Source organism: Colletotrichum graminicola (genome assembly GCF_000149035.1).
Source record: "Colletotrichum graminicola M1.001 genomic scaffold supercont1.36, whole genome shotgun sequence".
Lineage (NCBI taxonomy): Eukaryota > Fungi > Ascomycota > Sordariomycetes > Glomerellales > Glomerellaceae > Colletotrichum > Colletotrichum graminicola.
In genome coordinates this window covers 287949-310687 of record NW_007361040.1, presented here as the reverse complement: position 1 = coordinate 310687, position 22739 = coordinate 287949, and the positions used below count along the sequence as shown (strand labels likewise).

The window sequence follows — 22739 nt, the reverse complement described above, 5'->3', positions numbered from 1 at the left end:
ATGATCTCATGACTGGAATGTACAAAAGAGCCATCTTTACCGAAGTATGGGTACATGTACCTCGTCGCTATAATTCATAATCCTCCCCCCCTCGCTTGCTCCTTGGTGTAGCACAACTTCTGGAACCGATGATTTGCATGCCTCTTAAGCCAATCCGCAGTCCTTCTCGAAATCGCCCCAGCGCCCTTTGCGCATGGGGTCCAGTTGACGTACTTTGGCCAGCCACGTCTTGAGGTCGTCCGTCTCTTCGCCGTTGAGTGTGCGGCCTTCCATCTTCGGCAGGGCTCTCGTGTAGTCCAACAACGCTTTGTAGATCCACATGATGTCGTCATAGTCTTCTAAAAGGTCCTTGATCTCTTGGATTTCGCGCTTTACGTACGCGACCTTTTGTTCCCGTGACAAGTTCGGCGCGATTTTGGAACGCCCGTCCGATTCGGTCATGTTCTGGATGAGGAAGTGGTGGTAGAACCAGAGCGACTGGTCCTCCGGCCCCACATTGAGTGCTTCGCGGACGAGGTTGAGTTCTGGCCCCGTGTTAGTCCCGGCCCGATGCCGTCCAAATCCAGAAGAAGAGTAGTCATCTTACCGTCTTCTAAAAACTTCTGCCGCGCCCCGTCGTCGGCGTGGCGCTCCTCCAGCAGGCGCGGTATCAGGTTGGAGCGGCTGTGCCAGGCGGAAAAGTTGGATAGGTCGACGTTGATCATCTTGGTTGTGTACTCGAATTCTTGCTCGACGAGGCTGTTGCCGTCGAGCGCCGCGCTCTCTAGCGTGGCAACCACCCTCCTACGATAGCCCCAGGCGTGGAAGTTGCGGCGGTCCTTGGTCAGCATCTTGGACACGAGGCCGAGCTCTTCTTCCCACACGCGGCGGGCCACGGGTCGCGGGAGGAGGTCGATGGCCTGCTGGAGGAGCCAGGAGCGGTATTTCCAGATCCAGTAGCTTTTGGGGTATTCGAGCAGGAGCGGGATGGTGAACATGAGCTCGTTCCTGAGGGTCCCGACGGCTTCCTCGGTTGAAGGCCCCTTGCTCCCTTCTTCTCCGCCCGACACAGTCGCGTCCTGGTGCCCGGTCGCAGCGGGGTCCCCGGCCTCAGCTGTTGTACCACTCCTCCCACTCGCTTGGTTTGGTGGGGACGCGGGGCCGGGCCGGGTCGTGGTCGAGGCCGAGGAGGAGGCTGACGCAGCGGTGGAGAACGGAGGCGTAGTGCATGCTGCTGAAGAACTCGCGGACGGCGCCGATGGCGATGGCCCAGGCAATGGTCTTGATAATGATCCACAGGTTAGGCAGCGCCTGCGGACGTTCCATGCCGTGTAGTGTTCTGGGTTCAGGCGCAGGAGCTTGGTGGTGAGGGCGAGGGTGGCGGCGGGGTCGAGGGCGTCGGCGGTAGAGGGGTTCGCGGCGCGGAGCAGGGCGTCCTCGACGGAGCGCAAGGTTTCGATCTTGGCGAGGTCTGATTGCAGCTGGGCTTCGGTTCTTGGCTTCCTGGCTGTACGGGCTATGCCGTGCTGTTTGTCGCGTCGTTTGTTAGCTTGGGACGTGGCGGGGGTTGGATAGTATAGGTGTTGGAGATTGAGCCGCGACGAGGTAAAGGTGCTGCGCAGAGATGATGAGACTGGCGAGGGTGGTGAGTACTTACGCTTTCCATGGGGACCTGAGGGGCGCTCCTCTATGAGAGCGGGATGGTCTAGCTTTAAGAGGGAGGAGCAAGGAAGCCAACAAGGACGATTGGAGCGGGCGGAGTGATTAGTGAGGATGGACCGGATGAAGGCACAGGGAGCTCTGGGCGGCATGAAGCAGCTGATGCGGGAACCGGTTCACATTGAAAGGAGCAGGGGGTTCCCCACTGAGGTTCCCACTCTTGACCCTGTCCACTGGAACCCCAAGAAGATGGATGCCGTCTTAGCCAGTGGCCCAAGCTCCCGTTAATGCGGAACCTTACCATCATCGGTTTTCGACTTGATCCGTCACTACGGGAAGCTTCTCAACCGCGGTTGCCCGAGACGCGGTGATGTGGCGTTTCACATAAGGCGATTCCAGGTGGACCGCAGCATGTGCTTCGGTCACGTGTGGTTTGTCTGTCTGGACTTATACCATGACTTCGGCGTGTCTTATTCTGACAGCTTGTTAACCCCAACCCCGTGAAAGTCTTGGTGGCCCGCCGGATGAGCAGTTTACAACAAATGCAGTCGTAGCACTCGTTTCTGCCTTTTTATTTATGGAATGCATTGGTGGGTGCCTCATTGTGCTCCCACACATTTCCCGTATTTGTATCTCGACGGAAGTACCTACCTAGTATGTACTCACCTAGGTATGCTAATCCATACGCCACCTCCTGCTCTTAGCGATATATCCGCAAGGAAGGAGCGACTCGACTAGGTAGTCTACAATCAGCATCATGTGTATCTGCGGCATAATCAGCACAGCTCTCTCCTAGCCCCTGAACCCCTCTCTTACATTGCAACCCTTATTCATCCGCTCCTAGATCCAATCTTCTCCCCTCTCCCTAGGCCATGCATCGCTACATCCCTCACCGAGACGCAGAGACTCCCCTTTCCGACAAGATCCGGCTAAAAGCCTTGCCGCCACCACCATCCTTGCTACCCTCCTCCCGGGCCATTGTAACTGTTGGGCGTCCGTCGATTCTGTCTACTAACACACCGGAACCGCCAGTCAAGATCAAAGCTAGTGGCCGACGTATAACCACTCGCTTCTTTGGGCCCCGGCCGAGGGAGGAGGAAGACCAGAAACGACATGAGGAGCGACTCGCCGACGCCCTCAAGATTGACCAGGCAGCCAGAGTCCTTCGCATAGGCCTGTTACAGCCCTCGAGCACATCTTCAAGGTCTTGGCCCACGCTTGAGGCGCAAACGCCCCCAGGCTGCAATCTGCCTTCGGGGCCCTACCGAGTTCTTCAGGCGCCAGAGCTCGAAGACGATTACTACCGCTCTCCACTGGCATACTCTCCAACCTGCGGATGCTTGGCGGTCGCCTTGGGCAACACGGTTTACAGATGGTCCGAGCAGCATGATCCCCAGCCCGTCTACCGTGCGCCGCGTCTCCGACGGAACAGCTTGACATCCCTATCATTCTCCTCCACTCAGGGCGGCAAAGCCATTCTTGCATTTGGAAGAAAAGACGGGTTCTTTGGTTTGCTGTCCTTCATTGACGAAGTTCTACCCCGGTTTTGGTTTCACCACCCGTTTCCGGTCGAGTGCGTAAGCTAGCGGCCAACAGTCATGAAAAGGCCATCCCAGAATCCCTTCAACTCGGGTGCCCTGGTACCAACGGAAGACATACTCGTTGGAGACGGTCAGGGGGGCATCCTGCACTACATGGTCGAATGGCCTAGCTTGTGGGAAATCTCGAGAGATACTTGGTTTGGAAAGGTAACACCGATAGCCAAGATTGCCGTCCATACCTCGCAGATCTGTGCCCTTGTATGGTCGCCAAACGGGCAGCAATTTGTGTCGGGAAGTAACGACAACACCGCCTGCTACTTTGAGATGAGCCGGACGATGGAAGGTCCACACAAGAAACGCGACTCGGCCGTGGTCCGCAGAAGTCGTCGTTCGATGGAACATGATGGCTCCTTTGAAAGAGGCACACTGCCTGCCGACCAGTCCGGGGTTGGTCCAAGTCAAAGGGAGAGCGTAGAAACGTCGTTAAACGCCTTCCCGAACAGCGAAACCATAGAGGTAGGTGTTGCCGAGAACATTACACGAGCGACTCAAACATCCATGCAAGGTCTTCGACTGTTTGGGCATGGCACGGAGATACACTGTTGGAGGCATGACGCCGCAATCAAGGCTATTGCATTCTGTCCTTGGCAAGAAGGACTCGTTGCCACCGGCGGTGGGTTAGGCGACAAATGCATTCACTTCTTCCACGCCGGGACGAGCACACCCCTGGCTACCATTGTTGTTGGGGCGCAAGTCACCTCTTTGATATGGTCTACGACGAAGCGCGAGATCGCGGCCACATTCGGTTATAGTCACGGCTACGCGCAAACCGAGCACCCATACCGCATTGTTGTTTTTAGTTGGCCGTCTTGCCGACAAATCAGCGCCGTAGCGTGGCCGGGCGGTCCCCGGGCTCTATATGCCATCCCGTACCCGAGAGGACCAGCTGATGCGCGCAAAGGAAGCCGGACGGCGAGAGAAGGGACCATTGTGGTGGCATCGAGTGATGAGACTCTCAAGTTTCATGAAGTGTGGTGGGATCAGCCCAAGATGGCAATTGGTGGCGCCCAAGGGATACTTGGCAGCGACATTCTCGAAAGCCTAGCCGGTATCGACAAGGAGGGGGATGTCATCCGATAATTATTGATGAGTGAAATGAGTTGCTAGGTGAAGGGGGGGACATTAGCCATAACAGAATGATACAATTCACCATCTTAGATTCTATGATTCGTCTTATACACATCTTTTCCTTTTCTGCCATGTGACAATCACCAGGGATGGACGTAGCCATACCCAGGGCACTTTAAAGGAAGAAATCTTGCGTAGGATCTCGAGAAAGCACACGTAAAAAGTTGCCTTGCATCAAATAGAATGTGCCTAAAGTACGAATATGTATAGTTCTTTTCTTTCTTTTTTTATACGTGTTCTGTGTTGTTGCCTAGACGAATCATGGAGGATGTTTCCCAGACCCGTTTACCTCCGCGGCCCCGAACCACCCGGAGGCGTTATGTTAGTTACCCCGGACGCCCCAGACTTGGAGCCCGTGTGGCCCTGCAAATAGGAATTGCAGCCGCTGCCTGCACCCAATTCGTAATCCACCCTCGCAGTCGTCAGCGCACGTCTCAAACCGCCCGGGCGCATGAACACGTCCAAACCCCCAATCTTCATTCAGCCTTTCCGAACCATCCAAGAACAAAGTCCGCAAACCACCATTCCTCCCGACCGAGTTCCCCCCCCCCCCCCCCCCCCCCCCCCCCCGTTTTTTTGTTGCTTTTTTTCGTCGCCTCGTCCCCGATATCCGAAGTGAGATTGGAGAAGCTGTTAGACTTTTGATTTCTCGTGCTGCCTTGCAACGAAGGGCCTCCACGTCCACAATGTCCAACCTGAATCAGCTTTACCTCCTTGCCGACCACATCAAGCTCTCCCTTCTCGAGCGCCAGCGCGCCTTGTCGCTCAACCTCGAAGCTGATACCCAGGACGGCCACATCTCCCGCTCGTTGGACCAGTTCAAAGATGGTCTGGAATTCCTAGACTCCGAGGTCAAGCGCCTTCAGGGTGCTGGTGATGAGACGTGAGCCTCCCCCCATTGGTGATATTTCCTCCTTGATGGTGTCCAGGATATCATGCGACGTCATGTCGAGCATGCCCACCAAAGAGCACTCTAAACGCCAAAAGGCTACACCGTTTCCGTCCCCCCGAGCGGCGCCCGGCTAACTACCTCACGACAGCGCCGCACTGAACATCACCGACTCTTTGCCCGCCCTCCAAAAGCAATACTCCGAACTCACCTCCCAGTTCCACGGCTTCTCCAACCCGTCCACGTCGTCAACCACAACCTCGCCTAACGACCCATCCCTCTCCCAGGACTTCGCCGCCGCCCAGTCCACGAAACCCCTCAAGGGTAGCCTCCGCGGCCTTCCCGGCTCTGCCGCCGGCAATAACAAGACCGTCCGCTTCACCGACTCCCCTGGCAGCGGGGCGCCGGCGGCGGCCGAGGATCCCGCCGCCGCCGCTCTATTCGGCGAGGGTCGGTACCGCGACGACCCGGCCGACACGGCGGGGTACCGCGACCAGGCTGAGGGGCTCGACAACCAGCAGCTGCACGCGTACCACTCGCAAATCATGCGCGACCAGGACGACCACCTCGACCGGCTGGGCGAGTCCATCGGACGGCAGAGGGAGCTGAGCATGCAGATCGGGGACGAGCTCGACTCGCACGTCGCCATGCTCGACGAGGTCGACGAGGTTGTGGACCGGCACCAGGGGCGGCTTGACCGTGCGCGGCGGTCGCTCGGCAAGGTCGCACGGGATGCTGGGGAGAGCAAACAGATGATTACCATCGTTGTGCTCATCATCATCCTTGTTCTCCTGATCGCTATCCTGAAATAATCAGGGCCTGTGCAAGCCGCACGGGAGAGGAGAGAGAGGGGGAGGGGGGTAAAAGCCCGTCGAACTGAGCCGAGGTGGGAAACGCAGCAGGGCTGGGTCAAGTGATGACAGTCGCTTTTTGATTTGAAGGCACGTTCCTCAACCAGAGAGGCAAGGGGGGTGTATTTCTCGGCCATCGCCGAATTCTTTCTTTGAGTTTATGGCGCATAGCATGGTTTGGCGTCCAGGAGTTTCATATCATAGTCGTTATTCACTCGTAGTCAACCGATCCAGGATCAAGTTTACATTTAGTTTTGCACTTCTGCTCCCTCGACAGTCCGTCCAAAACCAGGCGGCCTCAAGTGCGTATCATTTGGTGGGAGGGAAGGGCCAGGTCAGTGAATCGTAACAGCCCCCAGGCACAGACTTCGATTTTGGGTGACTCTGTAGGCTTCGCAGTACGTCTGTTGAACAACCTGGAATCACGCGTGTTTTATCATTTGGGGTTGTCTCCGCTAGCCTCCGTCAAATGGGGATCCTCCTCAGTTAGCAGATTCGGTCTATTAGTCTAGTTGGTTAGGACGTCGGATTCTGATTCGCACCCAGAACCTTCCGTAGGCCCAGGTTCGAATCCTGGATGGACCTTTACTTTTGCTAAATCTTTCATCTTTATTGAAGCTATCTGTTGGCCAATATCAATCTGCTCTTTTGGTGTATGGAATTTTGATGTAGGCTGCTTATAACGAGTAACATTCGGTTTGCTGTACGTAATACGGAGTATATACACTAACTCTAATTATCCTAACAAAACATCAAAACCACCACGTCTCTCTGGTTTTAATCCACATAGTGACACTCGTAAGCTACATGCATAGGAGACGGACGCTGTGGGATGCATAGCCCAGTGCAATGATTCGGAGTTGGCTTCAGCATAGTTCACCCCCTTGACGAGAGCCGCTGACTGGCACGTCCGACAAACCGTTCCTGCAAGTCGGGTGATTCGTCACAATCATGTCATTAGAGGTTAGGGACAAGGGAGGAGGAGAGTCATATGGCATAAAGTGAGCAAACGCTTCTCGTCACTAGGAACTGCAAAGCAACGTCGGAAATCGCCAACTCCCCTCGGATAACGCAACCGCCATTCATGATGTACTGGAGTTGTCGGATTGCATCCTAGCAGGCAAGGGTAGTTGTTGATATCGCCGTATCAGCCATAGAGGCAGTCCCAGTCTCGCCTCGTCTAGGCGATGGAGACGCTGGCGAAGCTGGCGAGTTGCTTGCTCGGAACAACATCGCTGTCCGGCACATGGCTCCTTGCGCCATCATATAGATATCCAGCCAGCCGCTTCACCACATATACCTGTTGCCAGGAAATGGCTCTCTTCCGCCGTAGCTCGTCCAGCTTGGAAGTCATCCTCGACCGCCCCGACGATATCTTGTGTGAGCGGCTGCGCTCGAACCCGCTCACGACGAAGGCCAGACACCTGAACAATTCGTTCCCCGAGGCGAACGACGGCACGGCGACGGTAGTCTGCAACTCGAATACGCACAACGCCCGACCGCGCCTCCTGCTCGGGGACATGCTCATCCACGCGCCGTCCAAGGGCCACGTGTACGACCCGCGCGGCGTCGGGGGCCTGGGTTGAGGGATCGGTGGCGACGGGGAGGTGTTCATATGTGGTTGGGAAGGGCGGAACGTGGCGGCGAGGAGAGACCGTTCTTGTGAATGCCGCCGTGTCTAGGGAATTCGAGGCAGCGTAGTGAGGGGGTCTATCGTTGTCAAGATGTAGACGCGATGTATTATGGATGGGAATGGCTGCCATACAGGGGCAAGAGGGAGACGGTTCCCATCGTCGGCGTGGGGTCATTACGGGACCGCGGGCAGGCTGCAGATAGTACAGCACAACATAAACTCGATCTCCTGTCTTCGAGGTAAATGGCCACAAGACTTGAGGTATGTGCCCTTCACTCTCCACGATGGCGCACGAACAAACGAAACCGATATGGCGAAATCACGCAGTCAACAAGCATCCCGTCATATGTATAGGTATGCATGGTTCCTTTCTGGCAAGACTAGGTATTTGTGATATGGAACAGAGAAAAAGCAATCAGCAACAACTACGCCGACATAACACCACCGTCTTCGCCGCCAGACAACGAGAAAAACTTTCCCGCCAAAAAATTCCAGAGAACTTCTTTTTTTTAAAAGCCATCTTTCCCCGACTGATTCCTCGCAAACAACAAAAAGAGTTCTTGGGACTTAATCGAGCGTAGACCCGAGAGAGGGAGCAGCAACAAGGCAAAGTCGAAGCGACAACAACGTGAAACAGTGAGCCCGAGCTGATCGAGCTTGATATCGTACAGGAGGGTTGTAGGAACATGGACAACGTTCGTTGCCTCGATTAGCCTCTGCGTGTCTCGTTTGAAGGGCGACAACTTGTAGCCCACGCTTGCCTTTCTTGGACAGTGATAAGAGCCTCCTTTGGGCGCGCGCATCACCACTTGTACAGCAGACTAAGCGGCGACGTCGCAGCCCAAGATCATGCAGAAATTTGCCTGCTCCTCTGATGGGCGTGATCGATAAGAGAGCCCATATGCCAAACGAGAACGACCGATGGCCCTGTGGCGGATATCGTTCACAGACAGCACCGAACGACCGATATGCTTGCTGAACACCCGCGTATGAACAGCCCCAGGATTCCAGAGCCAGAAAGCCAAGCAATAAGACGCCGCCATGCTGCATAATGATGACATAAAAAAGGCATTACTGAGTCTGTGTAGCCCGACTCGTATTAGAGCATAATCCGGATGCCCAGAGACATTGCCCTGGCTCATGCCGGGTTGCCCTTCATCCTCTTCGCCATCCGCGGTGTAGGCGGCTTGCCCTTGTTCTGGACCCCATTGACTTGGGGGCCGCCCGGGGTCGGGGCCTGTGAGCCGTCCTCCTCCATCTTGACACCAGATGGGCGTCTTCGCTTGTTGGAAGCTGGAGACGTGTTTGCACTGGGCCCGCTGGAGCTGGTGCCTTGCTGGCTCTGCTGCATCTGCATGCCGGGTGCCTGCATATGACCTTGAGCAGGGCTGCCTTGGACATGAGGCGACCCAGGTAGCTGCATGTGCGGCTGTGCTGGGCTCGCACCCATGGGGAACTGGCCGAAGCTGGGCGTCCTCGGGCCCTGAGGCATGGGCTGACCGTTCATATTTGCAGGCACGGCGTTGATCTGACTGACGTATTGCTCCAGGGCAGCGTACGGGCCGAGGTTAGGGTGGGTGTGGTAGAAGGCGAATAGTGGGTTCATTTGACCGATCACTTCAGCAATCTGCATGTCATCTTAGTACCGGAGATCCACATCCGTGCATGAGCGAGCTGTCACATACCTCGAGGAACTGGAAGACGGCTTCGGTAACACCCATACCCCTTTTGACCGCCGACTCTGGGAGGTCCACAAGCGCCTCCGGCGGAGGATTTTGCGGAGACTTCATGGGACGGGCCTTGCCCTTCTTGCTCATTTCCGGCGAAGCCTTGCTATCTTGGGAGTTGACCTTGTGCCACTCCTTGACCCAATTGTGTATAGGCTTTGCAGCTTCGATGGCGGCCTTTCGAGAAATGTACTCTTCGTGGTTGCTGGTCAGAAACTCAAACAGCTCAATCTTCTGCTCCGCATCAAAGTGCGCTCTGACGGTTCCCGTTGCAACGAGCTATGAGGTGTTAGATGATCTCTTGTTGATAGAGGCAAGACCGACTTACGTGCGAGCCGCTCTCGAACCAATAAACGAGACTCGACTTTGTGTTCTCGATCCAGTGACCATCGCCTGGAAGTGGTCTGTCGGTAGTTCCCTTTTCCATGATCAACTGCATGTTCTTCACACCACTGTCAAAGTGTGTGTGGAAGTATCGCGGCAGAGCGGGATATGTGATTTCGTATTGCTTATCTGCCTGGTCTTCGACATCCGTAATGTGTACCGAGTGGCGGAAAACACCCTTTGTGGAGAAGAACTGGTTGACGAAGCTATTCCAGTAAGACAGGTCGTCCTTGCCCTTGGAACCCTGTGCATTTGTTAATAAGCAGATTCAAAACCACTATCTGGAAGCTTGACTTACGGGGAAGCCGCTCAGGTGCTCGCTAAATTGCATCAGCTTAAGCAGGCAGTGCCCCTTCATCCCTTCCCTTCTTTGCTGAGCCAAAGCAAGATTGTTGGCAACAGCAGCCTGAGCAGCGGCCTGCTGCGCAGGGTTCATCTGTTGAGGCCCAGGCTGAGCAGACATTTGGGGAGGACCTTGAGGCTGGGCCTGTGCCTGAGGAGGCTGCGGCTGCTGGTTCGGAGCAGGCCCGGGAGTTTGAGATGGCGTAGGCTGACCGGCAGACTGAGGGTTAACGGGCTGCGCGGGTTGCTGCTGCGGTGTCTGATGAGGCGTCTGTTGAGGTTGCGGCTGAGGCTGCTGCGGTTGGCCCTGAGGCTGACCCTGTTGTTGTTGTTGCTGCTGCTGTTGTTGTTGCTGCTGCTGCTGTTGCTGTTGTTGCTGCTGGGCCTGCTGTTGCTGAGCCTGCTGTTGCTGGGCCTGTTGCTGTTGAGCCTGCTGCTGAGCCTGTTGCTGCTGTTGTTGCTGCTGCTGAGCTTGCTGTTGCTGTTGCTGTTGCTGTTGTTGCTGCTGCTGGGCCTGTAACGAAGCAGCCAGCTGGGCCTGCTGAAGCTGCATGTGCTGGGGGTTCATCTGGACCGGCTGGCCCTGCTGTTGACCCTGCTGTTGCATCTGCTGCTGTTGGAGAGCAATCTGCTGGGCGAGCATCGCTTGTGCCTGAGGGTTGTGTCCCTGCTACCGCCTTACGTCAGTACGCTTCCTGCGGCGAACATAGCGATGATATCCTTACCGGTCGCATGCCCTGCCGCATAGCTGCAAGTTGGGCGGCGTTCATGGGGTTCATCTGCATGCCCATCGGCATGCCATTGACGCCGGCCATGTTCGCGTTGAAGGCCTGTTGCGCCATGAGCGCTTGCCGTGCTTGCTGCTGCTGCTGGAATAACCGCTGCTGTGCGATCTGGGTGGCATGCGCCATCGCGGCTGGGTTGTTGTCTGCGCGAATTCATTAGAGATGCACAAGGATGGGACAATTGAAAGGGCAGGCATACAGTTGGCGAACTGGTTCTGTTGGAACATTGGGTTCTGGGCAGGATTGAGATGCTGCAGAGCGTGAGCGTTCGGACCACCAGCACCCGGCGGCATACCGCCCATCAACTGGTTTGGATTAACCTGACCACCAGGCCCTGACACCGCCATATGCATCTGGTGAGGCATTCCTCCGCCCGGCGGGCCTTGCTGACCCGGGTTGTGAGGCATCCCCTGAGCCATAGGATGGCCTGGAACACCTGGATGTTGTTGCATGCCGGCAGGATGACCTGCAAAAGACGGTCCCATACTCGTCATCATGTCTTCAGGGTGTCGATGATCCACAGCGTGGATATCGACGTCTCTTCCCTCCGCACTATCTCATGCGCATGCGCCCTAGACGTGTTGGATCTCGATGGTATCGGCAATCGGCCGCGACGTAGTGGGTTGAGCGTCGAGGGTGATGGCGTGACGCGAAAAGGATGCAGGTCGTGGTTTGCGAGACGCGGGAAGTGGTCTCAATCGCGCGAGGGTGGTGCGGCGGTTTCGACTAGCGTTATCGATTGCGGTAGGGGGCGTCTTTCTTGCGAAACGGCAGGGTCAACTGGTGAAGGGGAACCGCAAAGGCATCGATGATCGGCGTGACGACAACGTGTAATTTTTGAGTATGCGAAGTTGGGATGCGACCACAAACAAAAAGAACGGGAGGAGAGGGCCGGGGCGGCGGGCAGGTTGTTGGGTGGGTGCAACTAAAAAGAGCCCGGTGACGGGAGGAGAGTTGGCGTCGGTAAAAGGGACGTGGCGAGCGGACGAAGGGGGGGGGGGGGGGGAGGAGGAGGGAAGATGCGCTGTTGCGATCTCGAGGAAAAAAGGTGGACACAACGCAAGACCCGTGTCGATGATCGCGCGATAACCAAAGCGAACGAACAAAGTGGTTGGCCGTATGTGCTTCAATCGACGTAAGTCGATGACATCCGGAGCGGGTTGCTTGAATGCCCGATTTTTTTTATCGTACACGTCGAACGCGGGCGAACAAACAAGCCTTTCCGCGGCGCCTTGCTTATGAAAAAGCGGGAGAGGGAGATTTGGAGAGTGCGAGGTGGGCGAGTGGTTGCGGTGCAGGCTGTGTGTGGTTGGGCTTGAGCGGAAGGACGGACGCAAAGACAAGACAGGCAAAGGACCTGGGGGGGGGGAGAGCTGGGGGGATCTAAGCTCTGGACTCTTTTTTTTTTTTTTGCAAGCGGGTTGGGGCTTCCGATTGAGCAACAAGACGAACAAGACGAGTCCCGGGACCCCGATGCAACGGAATAAAAATAAAGAGGAGCTGGGCCCAGGGGTGTTTAAGAGAGAGAATTAGGGGAAGAGAGAAAAGCAGAGGAGGTTGCGGACGGTGAGGCGTCAAGTTGCGGCCAAATCCAAACCCTGAGGTCGATCGAGAGAGGTCGAGACGGGGAAGAAAGCAGGGACAGAGGAGCGCGAGGTGGGCGGGCGACCATGCCAGAATGTCAGGCTGGAGCGCCGGGAAGTTGGGACAACCCATTGCTTCGACTGGGGTGTGGGGCTTAATCCGCTTAGAGGAGCACGCTATGCATCTATCAAGGATATACGCATGGATATGCCGGACTGTGGCAGCGGGAAGCTCCATAATAAGTGCAAGATATTCAACTACGCAAAAAGATGGTGGCTGCGATCAGCGTTTTCATGCAACAAGCCACTCTTCTTCAGCAATATCCATCCAGGGGTGAAGCAGTTGTCGCAGGATAGCAGTGAGGCAGGAGGCAGGAGTCAGAGAAGCCTCGCTTTGTTGCAACTTTGTTGCAACCCCGTCACTCCTTAATTCCCATCCTCCTCCAGCCTTCCCTCTCTCCCACTTCACCGGGACGCGACGCCAGTAAGATGACAAACGGAGACAAAGAAAATGACAGCGCTGGAATCGCGTCGACCTGCCCGTTCCCTTGCTGGGTTTTGCATCTGTCAATGGCCACCACGTGTTCCCCGAACCACCCGGATACGTGGTTTCTCCTCCCATTTTTTGTGCCCACGGCCTTCTTCCCCTTCCATCCACGTCTGGTGACATGAATCTTGAGGAGCTGACCAATAAGGCCCAGGGTGCATTTCGGAAGGCGGGGACCGGTATCACGGCGAATATTCCGTGCAACTAGTGTAGTCGGTCACGTGGTTACTTTTAACCCCCCCTGGGCCCCCGATCCAGAACAACAGCACACTCACCGAGGTCCGGTCACGTGTAGTGTGGGGCCATATGGAGGTGCTAGAAAAAAAAAATCTTCCCAACTCTGTCTCCATTTTTTCTTTCGTGAGCCTCTTGTATAAAAACTGTTCCTCTGCACGTCAGAATCTTTTCTACACCACTTCTCGGCATCACACCTTGGCTCTCATTGACGGCAGAAACGCGCTCCCTCCTTCCCGACTCGTGCGAGCCCGCGACGTTCCAAAGGCTTCAATTCAAGCTTTACGGGAAGGTGCGCGTTCCTAGCATCGTGACGAGCAAAGGTTTGCTAGCTACTAACTGTCGACCTACTCACTACGATCAGCTTCCAGCTTCCACACTTCAGGTAGGTTACATTTGCTTGCTGCTCTCCCCTATCTCCAAATGATGACACTCAAGAAACATTGTCTTCTTTTCCCAACCGAATCGACCATGAAGAAACCTAGTCTGTTCGGGTTCCCGTCAAGGCGAACCTGTTACTTGCCAGTATATTCTGTCTGACACATCACCATATCACCTAATCAGCATCGATGTACCAAGAAATGTTCTTGCTGACCTGTGAGAATAGATATTCAGAACCATGGCCAACAGCCACTTGCTACCATACTACATCGACTAACATCCACAGCGATGGTCATGCCATTTCCATCTAAGGTTAGTCAAAACATCTACTTGTTTTCACGCCTGCCCTCTTCCCTCCCTCTCAACATGATGAAATATCCACCAAATTCGCAGTTTTCACTCGAGTCACGGCCACGAGCTTTTCCGGCGGGCGCTTCTTTTCAAAAGAGGGCGTCTTAAGTGATGCATGAGGGCCAATTCTTCCTTGGATGTCTGACCGTCTTTACCGACCTTCTCGGTTTTACGATTTTTTGTTATCTTCCACGTAGGATTTTGTCTAACATGAAATCAGGTTTGCTACATAGAGAACCACTCATATTCGATGGGTTTGCGCCGGCAACCATCCTTCCGTGCCTTTACAGAGTCAGAAATACAAATAGAAAATCATGAATTTCTTCGAATCTCGATGCATTACCTTCGGTCCAGTTTGTGAACACGTTCGGGAAGAAAATCTCAATCTTCCAGTTACTCCGGTTTGGCAGGCTTTACATTGCTTCCATCAAGTCTCGACCGCCACGAGGCCGCCGGGACTGAGGGCCAGTTTCAGACGCCAGGAACGACGTCAGATGCTAGATGAGAGACATTTACGTCATGTACTTGATCCGTTTCAATTCGCAATGCTCCAACCATGTAAAAAAAGAGAAGAAAAAAAAAGAAGCATGCAGTACACGCCCATAAAATCAGGGGCTTCCGGAAACCGATACCATCCTCTCTCCCCTCATGACTTTTGCCTTGCCAACCGAGCCATATAAAACACCATTTCGCTATGATCGTCGGTGTTGTGATAGATGCCCTCCCCCTGCCCGCCGCTGCCCATAAAATAAGAAAAAACACGCCGTCACGGAGGCCGTAACCATACACCGCGTTTATGTTGCAATGACCATATGCGAACGCCGAAAAAACATTGGGGAAAAAAAAAGGTCCACCCCACTCGCAGAGTGGCCATCATCCCCCTCAAACAACGCGCAGCCCTTCTCTGATGGATTCGGGAATCTCCCGCCGTCTGCCGCCAACAATACCCCTCCGGTTCCTCCCTGTCCGGCCCCTGCCGAGCCAGTTGAGCTTTAGTAGCCGGCATAGCTCCTCCATCCGCTTGTTGCCCTCGTCGCTGCCGTCGCCGGAAGTGCCGCCGATGCTGGCGAGAATGCTCATACATTGTAGCATACGCCCGACCATCTCAGTGACCTGCTTAGAGTCCTCGACATTCTGCTCGCGCGTGAACGGCCGCAGTTGCCCGTCGCTCCCGGCGCTGGCATAGCTGACGTTGCTGAGTCCGCGGCTGCGCCCTCCACCGCCGCCCCCCGAGCTGCCGTCGCCCAGGAGCGTCGTCGCGTTAGAATTGTAGCTCGAAACGGACGGGTCCAGGCTCATGGCCGTTCCGGGGCGCATCATAGACATAGTGTCTGCCGGGCTAGAGGAGAGCGTCGGGTCCGGCAGTGGTGAGGCGAGGGCTAGGGAGGCGAACGAGGACGGAAGGAACTCGAGGGATAGTCGGGAGAAAATAGCCTTGAGTGAGTCGTAGCGGGGAAGGATAACAATGTCGCGATACGCTGTAAGGACAATACGGCGGACATCGAGGACGGCGCACGCGGGGCTGACATAGGGCGCGCTGTCGGAAGACGGTGCCTTGATGCCGCCCCAGAAGTCGCGAGCTTGGTCGTGGTTCATGAGCACGCCGCAGCCAGAGAACTCAAGGTCCAGAGGTAGGAAGACGGCCTGCATATAGGGCAGGATGGAAGTGTAGGTAATGAGCCACATCTCGACGAGAGCCGGGATGACCTTGTCCTCTTGCGTACGTCTGAGAGTCATATCTAAAGACGCAAAGCCGGTCGCAAGGAGCTCGCGCAAGTCCTCGAGGATGATATTGGGTGACCTGCGCTGAATGCAGTATTGTATGTGCAGCGTGACCAATTTGTTAAAATCCTCCACTGGCTGTCGCAAGTCCTCGCCCTCAAAGATGACGAGCATTTTCGCCTTCAAATACGGCCAGGCATCGTCGAGGGCCATGCTGTTGAGACCGTACTTGCCTGCGTCAATTGGTTCGGAGAGATACGACGACTGATGCGTCAAAGTTGGTAGGCTGCTTGGCCCTGGCCACTCTGCGGGAAGCGAACTCGATTCGACGTTGAGGCTGCTGGTCTCCTTTTCAGTCTTTTTGTCCCGCCGAGCCTTGCCAAACGACGTTGCAGTTGGGGCAGGGCTAGGGGGTAAGTTGAAACTGTACAAACTCGAGGGGGCGCTGGGGTCTGTTGGTTTCGAGTTGCTCGATGCGGAAGACAGCGGAAGATGGTAATCATCCTTGAGTTTATGCTTCTGGCGTGATAAAAAATGATGCTTCTTTTCCTTTTCCTTCCCCTCCTTTTCCATGGTGGGTGTTTCGGGAACTGCGCGGATGGTGGCCGAAGACGAATTGTTGAGGTTGTAGATGGACTGGCTGCTGGTATCAACCAGACTGCTCGTGCTAAAATTTCCCCGCTGTAGCGAAGCAAGCGCACTGCCGATCTTGCTGGGGCTCGGGAGTGGTTTATCTTTGGGATCGGCCTTGGTGCCGATCTTGACCGGGCGCGAGAAGAGCTTGACCTTGGACTTTTCTGGCTTTACCAGCTTCTGATCTAGGATCAACTGTGGCGGAGGATGAACTGGACTATGTTGCTGTTGTTGCTGCTGTTGAGGCTGCGGTTGCTGTTGCAGTTGTTGCTGCTGCTGCGATTGTGACAATCCTGGTGAAGTCTGGCCCGATCGCGGGAACGCTGCGTTCGCGGCTGTTGTCGCAGCGGCTGAATGGCTTCCCAGAAGGCCGTTGTGGTATCCTTGGCTCCCAAACCCGCTCTCTCGTGGACCGCTTGCCTCGGTCAGGCTTAAGACAGGAGGGCTGAGTGGGCCCTTTCCGCTGCTCCCCCTCCTCGCGCCGTCACCGTCTCCGTTGGGGCTGGGAACGGTCTGCGATCGTTGTCGGGCGTGCTGCAGCTGCGGGTTATATTGGCTGTTCTGGTGCTGGAAGGCCGCCTGTGCCGCAATATGGCTCGCCGAAAGGGCGGGGCTCGGCAGTTGGTGCTGGTGCTGCTGTTGTGTGGAAGATGAGCTGGCAGGCGGGTGTGATATGGCCACCTGGGACAGATTCGAGGTGCTCGTCGACGGCAGCGTCGAGTCGAACAGACCGGGGGTCTGACTGTGCTTCCTCGAATGCCCCTTTGTCAAGGGACTCGCCGTGCGGGCAGCAGCGACTGCGCTCACGCTGACGCTCAGATCGTTTCCTCCGGCCGAGGCGTGACCTGCTGGCCCTCCAGGCGTGGTCCCTGATCGCTGAGCAGTCGGGCGCGAAAAGTTCTGCAGGCTTGTGGTGCTCGAGTTGGGCTGGGATGTAAACTGGGCATAGATCGGGGTGCTGGAAGGTTGTGTAGGGGCGCTGGGAGCGTGGGTTCGCGGCTTGACGAAATTGATCGAGGGGCTCTCTTCGCTGGATGTCGACTCGGCGCGGGCAGGTGGTCGTGGACGTTGCGGCGGCGGTACGTTGGAGGCCGTAGATTCCGGCAGAGGGCTAAAGCTGCCCGGCGCTCGGGGCGGGGGTCGTGCTGGTTGCATTGTCGAGGATATGTTAGGGGTCTGTTACATCTTGGAGCTTCGGACGATTCGAGATTGGGTCAAAAAGGCCTGATTCGCGCAAAGGTTTGTTCCGTTTGGCTTCTTGGCTGTGTTGAGTAAGGGAAGCAGCCGGCGAGTGCAGGGTTGGGTTGTTGATAATTGTTTGCACGGCTGGGAGGTGCCGCGGCAAAATGGTGGTGTAGGATTATGCGCAAATAAAAGTTGCGGGAATTGGTGATGTAAGAAGGCCGAGAAAATATGAGGCTAGGGAGGGAAATAGGGTGTTTATGAGAAAGCGAAGTGGATTGCGCCTCAAGGGCCGACCGAGTGTGAGAGAGTTAGACGAGAGGACAGGATCAGCATCAATGCGGCTGGCAGGATTGGGTCCCTCTCATCTCGCAGTCTACCTCCGCAGGCTAGCTACGTAGTGGTAGGTAGTAATAAGCATGCTAGGTAACCTACCTGCGATCTACAAATACCCAACCCAGCCATCTATCTAGGTATCAGCCTGCAGCCTCATATCAACTCCGAGTAACCCCCCCCCCTCGGTGGACGCGGTTGTCTATCGATTTGTTGGTTTGCTGTCACGGAGCCGAATGGGTCATGTTCGTCTACCTGCGATGAGCCAGCGCGCCCCGAGGCCAGGCCAATTCACCCATTATCATCATACATCCATCGCCATTCCCCGTCGTATTGCGTACTGCCAGGCCCCGAACCAAGGAACGGGAACATAATGTCATCCTCCTCCCTGTTACCGACTAGATGGTGTGCAGTGCATCCGTACCAGCCCCTTGTTCCCACTGACGCGACGCGGGTTGCGACCCTGACTTGTTTCTGGGCAAGAGCGTGGGCTGGGCTGGTGTAATCAACCCCGCAGTTGGCCCCAAGGTCCCATCTTCAGCGGAACATTACTATGTAATACTGCGCGGCCCTCGAGTCAACTGGAATGGAGGGGCCATCGTTTTCCCCCAAAGCCAAACCCGGACGGGCCACACCTGCCCAATTTCCGTCATAGTTATTATTCCCCTCACTCACACAAACACACGCACACAGACATACACACTCTCTCTTCTGACGACGCACAACACGGCCACCCGAACGTCCCAATACCTTGTTTACGATCTGTCCACTCCCCCGCCACCCCAACCATGACAGACGCCAACGGCACCGCGGCCTCGGCCCCGGTCTTCCGTTTCTCAGCCACCTACAAGTCCCCCACAAACGAACCCTTCGCCTTCTCCGAGTCCCTCCCTGCCCCGCCGACCCCCAGCGCCGGCGACAAGGCGACCTACCTCAACGCCTTGCGCAAGTCTATCAACGCCGCCCAGGAAAATATCAACAAGGAACTGACCGCGCGCATGGAGGAGGACAAGGCCAGAGAGACCACCACGAACGGCGCCACCTCCAAGCCCGCCGTGGACGAAGCACTTGAGGAGGAGAACTACGGCGAAGAGGCGCCTCCCGACGATGACTGAGCTAGAATAAGCAACGCCTCCCTTCAGAGCGCCATCGTACATTCTTGCCACCTATATACGGGGGGTATTACTGTATCATGCTGAAGCTTCCTGCCCGGGTTTATGCAATTACCAAAATGTACGAGGAAAACCAACACCAAACCACCCCCCGCAAGGACACCCGCGCCCCTTGATCACGAAAACCTTCGGGCCCAAGTCCCCGCCCGTGAGCTCTGCGGCCTCTGCGACGATGCCTTGTTGAGACAGGCGTAGTGGACGACGTTGTTATCCGGCAGAACCGACACCACGCTGCCCCCGAGTCTCTTGTGGCATACCCCGCAGAGGCGCTCCTCCGTAATGACTACCCTTCTGTTGCGTCCACCCTGACCTCCAGGGGTATTGTCACCAAGCAGAAGCAGGGCTTGTGTAGACACCAACTCCGTGTCTCGCAGCCGAGCCACGATGCGCGACTCGTTGACGACACTGTTGGCAGACCGGATCCTACCGCGGAAGTATGACTCAAGATCGCGGACAGGGAGGTCGTCGGGGATTAGGGACAGCGTCGAAGCTGCCGGTAGACGCGACCCGTGCCTTGAGAGTAGTTCGAGAGCCGGCTCGTTGGCTGGTTTGTGAGGTGGAGGCGGTGTGAGGTACAATGAAAGAAGCGTGTGGTAAATGGACGGGGATGGGTCCTCAGCGTCACCAGACGATGACGGTCGCCGCGACTGATCCGGAGATGAAGGTCTAGAGTCCTTAGACTTATGCACTTGGTTGCAATATCTGCGCAAGTTAGATCGTATCCGGTTAAGGGAAAAGAAAAAACCTTTTCGTGTGAACTAAACCCACTCTTCTGCTTTAGCATAATTCTTCATCTTGAAGACGTATATCTCCAGAGCCTGCTTATGCGACCCCACGCTACTTAGAACAATAGCCTGAGCCTCGTAAAACGCGGGATCTACCCAATGTCAGTCATATCGATACCAACAGTTGAGAACGAGTAGGCAATACCGTCGCGCGGGATAAGGCTAAATGCCTTGGTCAGGCCGTACTGGCTGCTGGTTTGAAGGAACTGCACGAAGCGGCCCATTTCTGCGTCCCATTCGTCATCCCGCTTTTTGTCTTTCAATTGTTTGATGAAAAGCCCAACCAGACGATCGTGGAATTCTGGAGTCGATTCGTCGAGCTCACTGATGATATGCTCCAGATACTGGACCTCCAAGCTGAGATCAATCCCCCCGAGGAAGCGCGCAACCCGACCACGAGGCAAGGTCTCTGCGTTTTCGGAGTCGGCAATGAAGATCTCCATAGCTAGTTTGGGGTCTGCTCTCAATACCCATTCGGAGTACTGCAAAATGAGATCGATCTCGGATGGTGGTAAGGCCTGCAAATAGGTCACAGTTCGTTGAGGACCGTGAAGACCTGGCGCAGCTTCGTCAGGTTCCTGAGCAGTTCCAAAGCGCTTCAGAAGCTCCAGTGCCTGGGAGTGTAGCTTCTTGCCACTGAAGAAGTCTACCAACTCGTTGTATCGACTGTGAGCGAGTAGCGCCTCATTCACCACATCTGGATCGCAGAAGTTGGGGAGGCGAAATAGCGGACTGGCCAGGGAAGGGCTGGTCATCATATAACTCCGGAACAAAGCCGTGTCGACGATTCTTGAAGTCCTTAGGATCTCTCCCTCAAGTTGGCTACTCGACTCGTCAAGATGCGACCCCGACATGAAACTTTTCATCGCCTCTTCAGTAGATCCGTTCGTGTCCGATCTCTTCAGCTTGCCAGTACTTGGATCAATGATCCGTTGCAGGCGGGTCCTCGTTCCAACGAGGTATCCGGCTAGAGACCTAACGGCGTCTCGAAGGTCGTCCCCTTCAAGAGGCTGATTCTCTGCAGGCTTGTTTCTGTGACTGCTGGCTTCCTCAACATCTACCGGGTCCTTCTTAGATGTGATCGAGGCAGTGTCTGGTTGCGCTGGCTTCCGGTGTCCCATGAACAGCTTGGCGAAGCCAACACCCCCTTTAGCAGGTGATGTGGGGTTTGCATCTGTATCTTCTTTAACAGACCTTTCGCCGTTTGTCTTCTCCTGAGACTCTCCCTCGTCTTCCTTTCCATCACTGCCTGATTCTTCTGGCTGTACACCGTGCGCCCAACCCGACATCTCTCCAGCGATGGAAGGGGGGAAAAGCTTTAATACTCGCTCAGGCGGCGCGTGAACGTCATCTTCGTTGAAAAGATCCATGGAATCGTAGTACTTTTTTTGCTTGAAAAGGGCTTCAGCTTTCAGCATCTTGACTTCTCGAAGAGTTTCTTTCTTGTTCTGGAGCAGAGCGTCCTCCAGCATGTTCAGAATGCTGACGGCCTCGTCGTACTTGCCCTTTTCCACAAGCTCGTCGATCTGCGAGTCATAATCTGTGGAGCCCATCTTCCACACGCATCGATCGCTAGAGATATGGAATCCCTTGCCCGCATGAGCGAGACTGAGGTTGGGGGGCAGGAAATGCAGTTGCGCCGCGCCAGGGAGCGAGATGGTCTGTAGCAGATGCAGAGTCTCTGGGTTCCTCACTTCAAGGGAGCCCTTGGATGGAGCTTGCAATGCCAAGATGTAAGGATACGAGTATCCGATCTGTTCGGGGGCGGACTGCCATGGAATCTGTCGTCTTTCAATCGGTTTGCCTTCATCAGTGATGAACATGGAGTTGACGTCCTTGGCAAGCAGCAGCTCCCCTTCGGCCAGTTTTGTGGCAAGCGGTTTGGGCATGTACCCTCCAAGACCCATGTAGCCCATGCCCGCACTGCTTACAGCTCCGAAGCGACTGACTTGTCCGCCTGATGCCACCGAGCTGGGGCTATTGATATCCTCGACTTCATGGGTAATCACATCGACCATTACGTATCCGGCGTTCATTCCACAGACAATCTTTGTCGCGCTGGCCCATGTCACAGTTCGTATCGATTCCGGCAGTGTGACTTCTTCCACATCGGTACCCAACTCGCTTGCGTGCCAGCTCCATAGTAACAGGCGGCGACGGACTGCCACCGCCAAGCGGCTAATGATCTCGGGTATCCCAGTGGATGCGTCCTTAACAATGTTTGATGTTACGGCGAAACAGGTGGCATTCTTTGTTCGTGATAACATCTCGAGAGGTTCGTAGGTCCCAAGGTCATGCAGTGACACGTAGTAGTTGGACAATGATACAAGCGTATTGGCTTCTTTGATGATGGCAAGCTGCTCGATGGCCCTGTTTGAGAACTTTTCGATTTCGCGTAGCAGATCTGTAGGCTTCTCGATCTGTTTAGGTGGCTCATCGCCATCGATCGCTTTCGGTGGGCTCGTTGCGGTCGGCTGAGAGCCATTGGCCTTGGTCGGTGACGGAGGCGGTAGCTCATTTACTCGGTAAATACGAAGGACGCCATTGTTGAGGCCCACGAAGACACGATCGCCTGGATGAACACGTCAGCCATAATTTCTTATGCAGCGGTTAGTATTCCAGGCAACGCACCATGCGCGAGGATTGTCTCGATCTTGGACTTTACTCCCGGCTTTAGCTCGATGATCGGCCGAGCTGTAAATGCTGAAAGCATGGCGCCAGCCCGCAAGGCGAATATGCGATCGTTCAGCAAGCTGTCATTCGGAGGGGTGTTTCTTAAGGAGTGCGCCGGATCGTTACAGCAGTCAATGTGCGATCATGACAGCGCGTGAGAGAGGT

The 22739-nt window shown here is 55.5% G+C and overlaps 8 protein-coding genes and 1 non-coding gene across 9 annotated transcripts; 5 read left to right on the top strand and 4 right to left on the bottom strand.

The window, feature by feature from the left end:
- Positions 1–144: 144 nt before the first annotated feature.
- On the bottom strand, positions 145–1645 carry GLRG_08132 (geranylgeranyl transferase type-2 subunit alpha; the record flags this gene model as incomplete). The annotated part of the gene is made up of 3 exons (XM_008098817.1): positions 145–524; positions 587–1505; positions 1637–1645. The coding sequence occupies 3 exons, from the start codon at positions 1643–1645 to the stop codon at positions 145–147; spliced, it is 1308 nt and encodes a 435-aa protein (XP_008097008.1).
- Positions 1646–2510: 865 nt separating this feature from the next.
- Positions 2511–4319, top strand: GLRG_08131 (WD domain-containing protein; the record flags this gene model as incomplete). Its single annotated transcript, XM_008098816.1, has 2 exons — positions 2511–3147; positions 3235–4319. The coding sequence occupies 2 exons, from the start codon at positions 2511–2513 to the stop codon at positions 4317–4319; spliced, it is 1722 nt and encodes a 573-aa protein (XP_008097007.1).
- A 734-nt stretch (positions 4320–5053) lies between these two features.
- GLRG_08130 (SNARE domain-containing protein) lies at positions 5054–6068 on the top strand (the record flags this gene model as incomplete). The annotated part of the gene is made up of 2 exons (XM_008098815.1): positions 5054–5250; positions 5408–6068. The coding sequence occupies 2 exons, from the start codon at positions 5054–5056 to the stop codon at positions 6066–6068; spliced, it is 858 nt and encodes a 285-aa protein (XP_008097006.1).
- A 536-nt stretch (positions 6069–6604) lies between these two features.
- Positions 6605–6692, top strand: GLRG_13206. Its single transcript has one exon. It is a non-coding gene; the product is annotated as a tRNA-Gln (tRNA).
- A 602-nt stretch (positions 6693–7294) lies between these two features.
- Positions 7295–7693, top strand: GLRG_08129 (uncharacterized protein; the record flags this gene model as incomplete). Its single annotated transcript, XM_008098814.1, has 1 exon — positions 7295–7693. The coding sequence occupies one exon, from the start codon at positions 7295–7297 to the stop codon at positions 7691–7693; it is 399 nt and encodes a 132-aa protein (XP_008097005.1).
- Positions 7694–8878: 1185 nt separating this feature from the next.
- GLRG_08128 (uncharacterized protein) lies at positions 8879–11472 on the bottom strand (the record flags this gene model as incomplete). The annotated part of the gene is made up of 6 exons (XM_008098813.1): positions 8879–9367; positions 9426–9746; positions 9796–10095; positions 10150–10863; positions 10919–11121; positions 11178–11472. The coding sequence occupies 6 exons, from the start codon at positions 11470–11472 to the stop codon at positions 8879–8881; spliced, it is 2322 nt and encodes a 773-aa protein (XP_008097004.1).
- Positions 11473–14956: 3484 nt separating this feature from the next.
- On the bottom strand, positions 14957–17584 carry GLRG_08127 (uncharacterized protein; the record flags this gene model as incomplete). The annotated part of the gene is made up of 1 exon (XM_008098812.1): positions 14957–17584. One exon carries the CDS (start codon positions 17582–17584, stop codon positions 14957–14959), a length of 2628 nt encoding a protein of 875 aa, XP_008097003.1.
- Positions 17585–18732: 1148 nt separating this feature from the next.
- On the top strand, positions 18733–19059 carry GLRG_08126 (Gon7 family protein; the record flags this gene model as incomplete). Its single annotated transcript, XM_008098811.1, has 1 exon — positions 18733–19059. The coding sequence occupies one exon, from the start codon at positions 18733–18735 to the stop codon at positions 19057–19059; it is 327 nt and encodes a 108-aa protein (XP_008097002.1).
- A 173-nt stretch (positions 19060–19232) lies between these two features.
- GLRG_08125 (vacuolar sorting protein 39 domain 1) lies at positions 19233–22614 on the bottom strand (the record flags this gene model as incomplete). Its single annotated transcript, XM_008098810.1, has 4 exons — positions 19233–19818; positions 19885–19993; positions 20047–22473; positions 22533–22614. 4 exons carry the CDS (start codon positions 22612–22614, stop codon positions 19233–19235), a joined length of 3204 nt encoding a protein of 1067 aa, XP_008097001.1.
- Positions 22615–22739: the final 125 nt, after the last annotated feature.